This window comes from Lepisosteus platostomus, chromosome 7 (assembly GCF_059453375.1).
Source record: "Lepisosteus platostomus isolate fLepPlt1 chromosome 7, fLepPlt1.hap1, whole genome shotgun sequence".
In the NCBI taxonomy this organism is placed as follows: Eukaryota; Metazoa; Chordata; class Actinopteri; order Semionotiformes; family Lepisosteidae; genus Lepisosteus; species Lepisosteus platostomus.
In genome coordinates this window covers 2,053,061-2,064,976 of record NC_142617.1, presented here as the reverse complement: position 1 = coordinate 2,064,976, position 11,916 = coordinate 2,053,061, and the positions used below count along the sequence as shown (strand labels likewise).

Sequence of the window (11,916 nt, the reverse complement as noted above, 5' to 3'; positions counted from 1 at the left end):
ACGTGGGGCGCCCTGGTGCTAGGCGGGTCTCAGGACATCCGAATGTCAATGCTGAGCGAGGACAGTGTGCAAGACCCGAAAATATATAGCCCAAGGGAAAGAGAGGGACAGGAAGGACAGCAGACCGGAAACTAGGGACAGGACAGAGAAGGAGCGCCCCCTGGCTGCAGAGGGCGTGACAATTTGCTCTTCTCTATTCCTTTCAGTATGGAATTTAACCTTTATCAGTTTGAAATGTATAGTATAAGAATATTGGATGTTTTTTTTTCCTGATGCATGTTTAAATTTGGAATGATATACTGTATATACTTATGTATCATATAAGTGTGTCAAATGAAATGTGAAATCTAATCATCTCTGAATTACATCAAATTAAGAAAAAAAATAATTTTTCAAAGACAAGAACAAAATTAATGATCATATTTCCTTAGGGAAACAGCAAAACAGTAAATATCAGTAAAATAGTAAAATATAAAGCCAAGAAAAGTATAGCATTTATTTTACATTAATCATAAACTGAATGTAACTGTATTTGAATATCTTCTTTAGGTGATTACGCCATATGTACTTCCTTGATATTAACAAAAATCTACCAATTTAACTTCAAAATATCTCTCTGGGAGAAATTAGGGCTAAATATATGCCCCATATGCATTATGTTGACAAGTATGGCTCAACAGAAATGTACCAGAAGTGTTATAGCCTGTGTTAATGAAAAAGAAAACTGTTTCATTTATATTGTTCTCTTATCTATTTTCACACTTATACTGTGCATTTTAAGCTCAGAGGAAAGGGCATATATTGGCATGGACTCCTGATTTCACTGTTCAAATAGATTTGGTTCTCTGGCACATGTGCAGTTTTCTATATGAATTACACACAATTTCCTAGAGAGCATGAGATGCCCATTTAAAAGTAGTTTTATTTTCACCTTAATGAGTTCCACCTTAAGATGATTACACAAAAACCAGAGAGTCGTGGGATCATTTAACAAGTAGTACAGTGTCAAGAGTCTCCCAGGACTGTTTTCAGACAGCAACTCTCTAAAGTCTCCCTCCAGCAGGAGTTAAATAAAGCAGTAAAGTAGCTCAGATGGAGAAACAAATCTTCGTGTTCTTCTTGCACCAACACGCTGCTCTCTCAGAGAGGGGGTAATGTTTGTAGATGAGTTGTCCATCATCTCAGTTTGGGAAACAAACCTTCATGCTCTCAGCACATTCTCCATGAGAGGTAATGTCTATACTGTTGGTATTATCATCTGTAGATATACCTAAAAAACACTAAAGTAATGATAACAGCAGAAAGCTGTTGCTAATTTTAACAGGAGCACTTGTTTAATCTTAATCTATGGAATTAGAATTATATATTTATTAATATGTCTTACATGTATTTTTTGTTTCACACATTCTTGTCAGTAAGGTAATGACTTATATTACTGTTTCACCTTGTGGTAATTTGCTTGCATGGAGTGCTGGAGACATAGCCTGTGTCCTAGAGAGTCTGGCATTTTGTGTTCTGATAAAGTCATCAACAATCCCATATTGACACCCAAACTATAATTCTGAATCAGCCTTAAAGCATCTCTAACCGATGGAGAATTCATCAAATGTTGCAATGTTTCAACTCAATGGATTAAATGAAACAAGATCACATAAATATGTCTTGTTTGCCTTTACTTTTCTGTTTTACCTCTTGATCATATTTCTGAATCTGACACTAACTGCTACAATCCTCCTGGAGAAATCCCTCCATGAGCCCATGTACATCTTCATCTGTAACTTGAATGTCAACACACTGTACGGAACTGCTGGTTTCTATCCTAAACTCCTGGCTGACTTTCTCTCTGACACTCATGTCATCTCATACACTGGATGTTTGACTCAAGCCATTGTCATCTACTCTTCTGTTTTGTGTGAATACACTAATTTAGCAGTAATGGCCTATGACAGGTATGTGGCAATATGCAAACCCTTACAGTACCATTCTATCATGAATGCTGTAACTGCTGGAAAAATTATTCTGATATTGTGGATTGTTCTATTTTGTGAGGTAATGATTGCAATTTTCTTAAATATCAGACTGCCATTATGTGGGTCTCAGATTGACAAACTGTACTGTGACAACTGGTCAGTGGTAAAACTGTCCTGTGTGGACACAACTCTCAACAGTATCTATAGTTATATTGTTGTTATTGTTCATGTTTCACAAGCTGTTTTTATTGTATATTCTTACATCCAGATTATCAGAGTGTGTGTAATGTCCAGAGAAGGCAGGAGTAAGTTTATGCAGACCTGCTTTCCTCATTTTATCTCATTAATCAGCTTCAGTGTCACCACAGTCTTTGATGTGATGTTTTCTAGATATGGCTCTAGAAACACACCACAGGCTCTTCGCAATATCATGGCAGTGGAGTTTCTAGTCATCCCTCCTCTTCTAAATCCCCTCATATACGGCTTAAATCTCACTCAGATTCGCATGAGGGTTACGAGATGGTGTAACAATAACAGACACTAGAATATGCACGGTATCAAAATGTAAACGTTTGACTTTTGAAGCTTGTTTACCTTAAAAATAATGACAAACTACAATTCCTATGTTTAAATGTGAACTGAAATTTCATTTTGTACGTGTGTGATGCTGAGCATATGATTAAAGCGCCACATTCTGAATGCAAAGGAAATTGTGATGTACTTGTACTATATAACTCTGTATTAGACAGTTTTCTGAAGGTGTACTGTATACCTTATTCTCTAAAATACTAAAAACAAAGTAACTGAAGGGTGGTACTATATGTTATGCTTCAAATTGCAGAATTAAGCAGGCAAGTAAAAATATATTTTCCAAAATGTCCTGGTTACTTTTCTCTTTTTCTAGTTTGATTCCCAGTTTCTGTTTTGCAAGTCATTAGTAACCATCCCATTCACTATAGACTAAATTCAGAAACAAAATATAATTCCTTCCTATTTTTCCTATTGTTTTAGATATACTGTACAGTCTGTGTACACACATGGACACACACAGGGTGGGGAGAATGGGGGGTTTGAGTGCCCCCTGCTGGGAAGAAGTGAGTGTGGTCTCACAGTAATGTAATGCTCTCTTCACAGGTGGACTGCTGACCTCAGACCTTTTCGTGGTAACATTTTCAACTGACGGAACTTTTAAAGCTTAATCTTAGTTAGTCATAATCACATCTTTTTAACACATATAGTATCTAACTAGAAATGGAGAACTTGCCCAATGTAACAGTATTTACACTCCATGGATTAAATGCCACAAGATCACAAAAATATGTCCTTTTTACCTTTACTCTTCACTTTTACTTATCGATCATTCTCTTGAATCAGACTCTAATGGCTGCAGTCCTTCTGGAGAAATCCCACCATGAGCACATGTACATCTTCATCTGTAACTGGTGTGTTAATGTACTGCATGGAACTGCTGCTTTCTGCCCCACACTCCTGGGATAGACAACTCCTCTTACATCTGAATACATTAATGAAATTCATTGTGGATGTGGATATTATATTAACAAATATTTTATCAAAACTGGCAGATCACATTTAACATAGATGCTGTATCTACATTGTTTTATGTGCAAATAGCAAAAATATAAAGAATAAATACAAAATTGGTAACACTGAGATATGAGATTAATTATGATAAAGACTTGTAGCTGTTTATGTTGACTGATAAGTAACCTCTTCTAGACAATGTGAGCAAGCAATTAAAAAGACAGTTAAAACCTTAAGATATCCAGTTAAAAGCATTAAATTAAATCAAGGTCTGTTATGTTAGAAAATTGTGTCTCACATTAGTAAGGCTTCATTTAAAAATAGTGTGTGAAGTTTTAGTCACCACATTATAGAAAGATATTGCTGCCCATGAATCAGACGACACTAGAAGAGCAATCAGACATGTTTGTCCTTTACAAAATGTCCTACACTCACAGGCTTAAGGAACAGAACTGTTTTAGTCTTGAACAGAGAAAACTATGAGGGAACCTGATACAAGTATTTCTGATTCTCAAAGGTATAGACAAAGTCACCCCAGAAGGGTTTCTTCAGAATGAACTACAGAACACAAACTAGAGGAGATCAGTGGAAATACTGATCAGTTGCCCCAAGGTGCTTAACAATGCAACTGATGATACAGTTTGTCAATACAGAACAAAAGACCAGAAGACAACGGAGGAGAGGAACCAAAAACTCCTTAATAAGGAGAAAAAAAAAACCTCCAGGGGTCCAAGGTCAACTGGTTGCCCAACCCTTTGGGCATGCTAACATTATATAATTAAAAAAAGGAAATAATGAAGGTATTAACCCATCCATCCATCATGTCTTCTGTGTGTTAGTACTCCATGCAGATCTCTGTAGACCAGTAAATTCCTCCTAAACGATAGCTATATCCACGATGTCCCTCTTGGATCCATGGCAGTGATGAAGCATCCAACTCAGATGGTGCCCAGCCCGGGCGCCATCCGGACATGTGTGGAGTAGAATAGGATTGTTTGGTTAGAACAGATGTATCTATGTGGTGGGCCAACATAGAGATGCACAATGGCATGTACAGCAGCACCAGCAGCCATGGTTGCTGTCACGAAGCATCGTTCAGGACCCAATGCAGACAGCACAATCTGGAAGGGAGTGAGAAAACACAGAGAAAAAAAGACTAGGATAGGGGCTGGAAGAATAACACGGTACGTGTCCAAGGTGCGCTGGTGTTTTGGGGGGGGTGTCCAGGGTGAACAAGTCCAAGGGAGTCTGTTAGAATATCCTGGGAAAGCCAATGTCCAAAGCTAGGTTATCCATTCTGACACAGAAGAAGTTAAAAACAGGAGCGGGATCTGGCGAAGGGTTGGGGGAAATAAAAGGGGATTATGGGGCCAGGCGCTCCCAGTCCCAGACCCAGATGGTCAGGATGCCGTTGTGAAGCCTATCACGTCGAGTCGCTCCTGGACCAGCATTCTATTGTAACACTGCTCTGTAGAGGTGAAAAGGATCCGATGCAGATGCAGGAGTCGCAGGGAGGTAAGTAAACGTACCGAGCAAATCCAGGAGCTGAGTCGTAGTCCGAAAGCGAAGGTAGGTCGAGATCCGATAAAGGCACTGGTGGCGAACAATCCAAAACGTGAGACAGAATCGTGGTCGAAAAGAGAGCTACAGGGTCAAATCCAAAACAGGCAATGATAGCAAACAATCCAAGGGGCGAGAAGAGATCCGAAGTCCGAAGGCAAAAGGTGCAGGCAGAATTCCAGGAAGGCAAAAGAGGGGTAAGAACGCTAGGCTGAGCAACAAGTAGAGAACTCAATACCGAGCAACGGGAATCAGGTAAGAAAGGTATAAATAACCCGGCGTGCCGCACGGTAGAGCAATTGCAGGTGTGTTAACTCGTGCGGCGGCGCTTGTTAGTAGTAATCCGCTGCTGGTGCTGATTGGCTCGCTTATGTGTTGATCTCAGCTGGCTGGTGGTCGTGACATCTATGATCTAAGGAGGCAACTTGGACTGTAAAAAGTAATAAGTTCCATTAGATAGACAGGTGCCTGACCTCTGAGAGCCTTGTAAGTAAGTAGAAGGATTTTGAAGTCCGCCCTGTATCTGACAGGAAGCCAATGAAGAGAGCTAAGCATGAGGTAAGGATGTAAAAAGTCTTGCAGCATTTTATATTTCCAAATTTTGAATGTAAGCCAACATTAAAAAACATTTGCTAAAATATTTTGACGTGGATATTTCTGCTCACAAGCATTGTTATAATAAACTAAAAGGTGATGCCCACTGTATGACAAGATAGCAGGTATGATGATAAAGAAACAACACTTTCCATTTGTCCTGTGCACTCAATGTATTTGTGTGTACCAATGTTCTTCTGTCTGTTATACCTTACCTGCATGTTTTATACAAATGACTTCAGCAAGCTTTTCCACTGTGAACTACTGTAGGAATTCCAATTCAGCAATAATTATGTACAGTATAATAAATCTACTTTGACAGTACTCAGCCCATATTGTCTTTATCACTTGCATGGTATTTTACCTAAACTGCCTCCTTTGTTTTGAGACATTGAAGCACAACGATTTCCCAAATTGAATTCATTTTAATGAATGTTTTTGTTACACACTTCAATTCTGAAAAATAAAAAAAACAAATATGATTTAAAAAATCAGACATTTTCATTGCATTGCTATAAAGTGTTATGTTCTTTGCATTTAATTAATTAATTGATTTCATTTTTAAGGTACAATATTTCATTATGGGGTCAGTGTTGGTGTGAAATTAATTTCTTACAAATACTCTAAGTGACGGAAATTAAACACAATTTTTATCAGATACATTACACTAGTCCTATTCACAAGATAAGAAAAACCTGCATTATTGGAATAAAAATATTTTATCATGTTACCTTTATTGAAAATAATCTCAAAAGAATAGTACACACAGCCCTTTAGGGATGTAGAAATATATAGTTTGAAACACATCTTTTTGAAGAGAAAATGATATCTTAATTGCAATACGTTATTGTGTCAGAGCTCAAGCTCATTAAACAAGCACCAGAAAAGCACCAGTGGTCTCCAAGGACTGTTTTCAGACAGCTGTTCTCTAAAGCCTCCCTCCGGCAGGAGACATACTGTATAAATTAGCTCAGATTGAGAAACAAAGCTTCATGCTCTGCAGCAACACCCTGCCTTCCCTGGGAGGTAAAGACTATACCTATTGTCATCCATAGCTTAAACTTCTAAACTAAAGAGACAAGTGTGTGCTTGTTGGTAACTTAATCTTCTGTCTTTCCTCAGATAATACCGCATTTCCTTGTACATATTTTTATATTTAGCATACATATAAATATATGTAGAAAATGTTTTTTATATTTATATTTTTATATGAAGTATCCTATGTAAACTTTATTCTGACAAAGATCATCTGTAGTTAATTAACCTCTGTTTTAATCGTAAAGAGAAATGCCTGTTCACAGCAGAAAAGTACTAATCGGCAGAAAAGCACTAAATATTTCCCAGTCAGGTCTAATTCTTCTGTAACATGCTTAGGTGGAGTGCTGTAGACCTAGTACCAGATTGTAAAGATGTTGGTTTCCTATATTGTAATTAACACACAGATGATCGAGTTTTAAAATTTAAATTCAGCTACACCATCTGTTATTTTCATCTGTTAAGTTTACAACATACCTTACTGATGGAGAATTTCACTAATGTTGTAGTATTTTACCTTAATGGATTTAATGAGACAAGGTCACAAAAATACATTTGTTTTGCCTTTACTCTAGTTTTTTACTTGTTGATTGTATTTTTGAACATGACTCTAATGTTTACAATCCTTCTGGAGAAATCCCTTCATGAGCCCATCTATATCTTCATCTGTAACTTGAGTGTCAACACCCTGTATGGAACTGCTGGGTTTTATCCTAAACTCCTGGTTGACTTTCTCTCTGACACTCATGTCATCTCATACACTGGATGTTTGATTCAAGCTTTTGTGATCTACACTTCTGTTTTGTGTGAATTTACCAGTTTAACAGTGATGGCCTACGACAGGTATGTGGCGATATGCAAACCCTTAGAGTACCATTCTATCATAAATGACAGCTGGAAATTTCTCTTAATTTTGTGGATTTCTGTGTTCTCCGAGGTAACGATCCAACTTGTGTTAACTCTCAGACTGCCTTTATGTGGGTCTCAGATTGACAAACTCTACTGTGACAACTGGTCAATTGTGAAGCTGTCCTGTGTGGACACAACTCTCAACAATGTCTGTGGTTACATAATAACAATTGCTCAGGTTTTACAAGCCTTTTTGATTGTATATTCTTACACTCAGATTATCAGAGTCTGTTTAATGTCTCATGAAAGTAGAGGAAAGTTTATGCAGACCTGCTTACCTCATTTGGTCACATTAATCAACTTCACTATCGCCACATTCTTTGATGTGATGTATGCTAGATACGGCTCAAGAAACACATCACAGACTCTTCGCAATATCATGGCAGTGGAGTTTCTAGTCATCCCTCCTCTTCTAAATCCTCTCATATACGGATTAAATCTCACTCAGATTCGCATAGGCATTAAAAGATTGCTTAACAGAAATGCAGATTTGTGAACATAGTTGCCATCTAAGAGTACAACATAGACAAATTAATAAATTAGGCTTATGTATCCTACAAATATTACTATAATACAGTATTTGTTCATATCTGTAGAATTTTCATGCACCCAAAAAAATCACTTTCCATTTTTAGTTTTGTATGTTTTACACATTATAATATGAATCCATGGGAAATCTAGATGTATTTTAACCCCAGACATTTTTTAATGTTTTCAATTAAAAACAATTTATACTCACAAATTGTGAATTTCCACCAACATTAATGAAACATGTTTTTGTTCTGAACATTTATGCTCAACAGCATTTTACATTACAGGTTTCATACGTTTTCTGTTTGTCCTGCATATGTATTAGTGTGTACTGTGTGCTTGTGCTTCTTATATATTATTTTTATTTATTATTTTCTAGTAGTTGCACAACATTCATCAACTTCCCTTTGGGATCAATAAAGTCTTATCTACAGTATCTATCTAACATTACTTAGCAGCAGCTGAAAACATTTAATGACTTAATGTTCTTCAGAAAGAATGCAATCATATGAGAAATGAAAATAAAAAACACTTTGGAATCACTATTTGTGATACTACACAAAATCAAGATCTGATCTTGTCTCTTTTAAGAGTGTTGTCTTAAACTTCTGTTTATTTAAGTAGAATTAATTGGTTAATGAAAGAAAGGGAAATATTGAGGAGTTTTGCTTGAAATTCTTCAGCACTGCTAGATTTAAAACCCAGAACTATGGTGATTTTGTTTTAGGGGGTGTTTTATATTGCATGCTTAAATTCTTAACAAATTTTTTAAAAATATGTTAATATGAAGTCTTCTGTTTCCTCAATTTAATTTAAATTCCCTTTAAAATAAGATTATGGTATCTTTTAAAATGTGAACAGTGTCAGATATTAATTTTTGTAGATATTTTAGGTAGTGGAAATTTAACCTAGAAAAGTTTGTGAAATGTTCAACAGGCAAAATAGAAAAACATCATTATTAATCATATGCCCTTAGTAAAAATGTAATAAAACATCAGTCAGAGGAGGTTGTAGTAACTGTGTATTCACTGTGGATGTGGATCGTATAATAACAAATGTTATACTAATATTTATGGATGTTTGTATTTGTACAAATATCAGCATTGGCAGAAAAGGTTTAATGTAGAAAACTGCAGAGATTTGTAGGCAGGCAGCAAAAATTAAAAGACAATAAAAATGTTACAATATAACAAGTAAAGGTTTATTCCTGCTGAAAAGAGAAGAAAGGAAACACAACGTGGAGCCTTCTTCGGGTCTCTATATTTAAAATATTGTAGATCTTAAATCCAGATCTGTTACAGTAAGTTCAAGCTGTGTAATGCACTAGGAAGGCCTCATTTACAATAGTGGATAATATTTTATACGCCATGTCATAGAAAAGATATTGCTGTTCTGGAATAAGTCTAGGGAAGAGAAATTGGTTACATCACAGAACCTCATGGATTATCTTACATTCACCTAAAAGATACCAATGGACTAAATGTAACCTCTCTCAGCTTCTTATGTTCACAATATCTTGGATATCCTGGGGATACCAGTGGAATTTTACATACAGCTTAACTCTCACTCAGATCCACAGAAGAGACATTGTGTATTAAATAAATTATCACTCTAAAAATGATTCAAACTCAATTTAAAACAAAATAAACAAACTGTGGATGAATGTCAGAAAAATTAAATATGATAATATCATTCTCTCTTACTGCTTGTTTTGAATTCTAACACAACAGTAAGTATATGATTATGTAGTGTATTTTATTCTTAATCCATTACTACATATACAGTATACTCCAAATAGAGTCATCAAATCGTCAAAAGCTAAATGTCTCTCAAGCCAGTCAGAATGTCACGATCATAATCCCTCCCCTCAAGGGCGCTCTGGCTCTTTCCCATTTTAGTTGATTTTGTGCACCTGCCTCCTGTCCAGCCCCTCCCTATTTAGGACAGACGCTCCTACCATTCTGGGCTCAGCTTTGGGAGATGGACGCCCGGAAGCCCGCCTACCAGCGGGTCCAGGACTGTCCCGACGGCATCGGCTTCACCCCGGCATCCTGACCATCTGGGTCCAGGGATCAGGGCGCCTGGCCCCGTTAACCCACTTTTATTCCCCGTCCCTGCACTGGATCCTGCTCCGGTTTTTAAACCGCGTCTTGTCTGTCCTGGATGGATCACCCAGCTCTGGACTCTAGGACTTCACCCTGGATTTTCCCTTCGGACTCCCTTGGACTTGTACGCCTGGACCTCGCCCACCGAGCACCAGTGCACAGTCGTCACGCCCCCCTGTTCGTCAACCTGCCCAGTTCCTAGTCATCTCCTCCCCGTGTCCATTTCACTTACTTTCAGATTCGACCATCTCCATAGGGTCCTGATCTACGCTTTGTGGCACAGAATTATCTTTTGAGATATATTTTTGTTGTTTTTCAAGAAAGAGCAAATAACCAATGTTAAAAAAATAGAAAATAGGAGCTCAACTCGAAGATGGTCTTATGTTTTACATGATGAGTGATAAAACAAACAGGTCGCAAGCTAACAGCAGCTGTGAAAAATATACTCAGGCACCCTCACTCTGTGTAAGAGGTTTGCAGAGGTGAGAAAACTCCACAATGAAGTGTCACACTAGCAAACTGGAATCTAGCTGTCCGTTTTTCCACAACAACAGTTTCTGTGAATGAAGTCAACCACATTGGGGTCAAAGGGCATCACAGATACTGAAGACACATCACTTGGATGCACTGGAACTCATCTATTGGTAGCAATAGACATCATGGCCAAAGATTGATAGTAAAGACAACAGAGGTTCTTCAGGTGGCCAGACCGAGGTTCAGTAGAGCAGCCACACAAGTCACATCTGAAAGTACATTTCACAAATCCAAGCACTAAGCAGAGCTGCAAGTCTCCAAGTGGGGTCAAGACCAAATATTAGAAATATGTCACCACTATTAATTTTGCAAAGACTGACCTTTTTAACTGGGTCAATGAAATACATACGGTTTTCTCTCTGCAATGCACTGTGACCACATGAAGCGATGAACAGGTCAGGGTGCTCTGTGTGTACACTCATCCACACTCAGCAGAACTGGATATCATGTATCATGCTGGAGACAACAACATATTTTTGCATGTGGAAATTGAATATATTATTGAGCCGACAGGAAATTGAATGAATTGTGTGATTCATCTTTAACATAAGAATAAAGTGTATTCGTTCCTCCATCAGAAACACTCCCCTCTTGCAAGTTTGTAAAGTCTTACTTTAATAACATTTTTTTTAATTCTGAAAGAACTAAATCTAAAATTGCAAGGAAACGTTTTTGTTGTACAGTAAAATTCAAGCTTGTGTCTTAAATACATGCAAGTGAACAAAAGCCTCCAGTTGATTAAAATTGTATCATGAAAGCTATACTGTGTTCATTAGTTAAAAAACGCAGCATCCTGTTATCCTAATTGAAGTTCAGAAGAAACCGAATATGGGTCTTCAGATTTTGTTCTATGTGAAACGCGAGAAATCTCCCAAATGATAATACATCTTTCATTGAGTCTTAGTTCCATGTAGTGTTATAGTTCAAGTTCATTAAACAAGCAAAACAGTTTAACTGTCTCCCAGGACTGTTTCAAGACAGTTATTCTCTAAAGCCTTCCACCTGCAGGAAACATATAAAGATGAATAAAGTAATTCACATGCTCTTCCTGCAGCAACATGCTGAGCTCACCCTGAGAGGTAATATCTGTACATATTGTCATTCATAACTTTACTTAAACAAGAGAACAGAAAGGG

The 11,916-nt window shown here is 37.3% G+C and overlaps 2 protein-coding genes across 2 annotated transcripts; both read left to right on the top strand.

The window, feature by feature from the left end:
• The first annotated feature begins 1,587 nt into the window (after nt 1-1,587).
• Nucleotides 1,588-2,818, top strand: LOC148657791 (olfactory receptor 5M5-like). The gene has a single exon (XM_088641865.1). The coding sequence runs from the start codon at nt 1,591-1,593 to the stop codon at nt 2,512-2,514; it is 924 nt and encodes a 307-aa protein (XP_088497991.1). The 5' UTR covers nt 1,588-1,590; the 3' UTR covers nt 2,515-2,818.
• A 4,367-nt stretch (nt 2,819-7,185) lies between these two features.
• Nucleotides 7,186-8,287, top strand: LOC148657790 (olfactory receptor 4S2-like). Its single transcript, XM_088641864.1, has one exon. It carries the CDS (start codon nt 7,186-7,188, stop codon nt 8,104-8,106), a length of 921 nt encoding a protein of 306 aa, XP_088497990.1. The 3' UTR covers nt 8,107-8,287.
• Nucleotides 8,288-11,916: the final 3,629 nt, after the last annotated feature.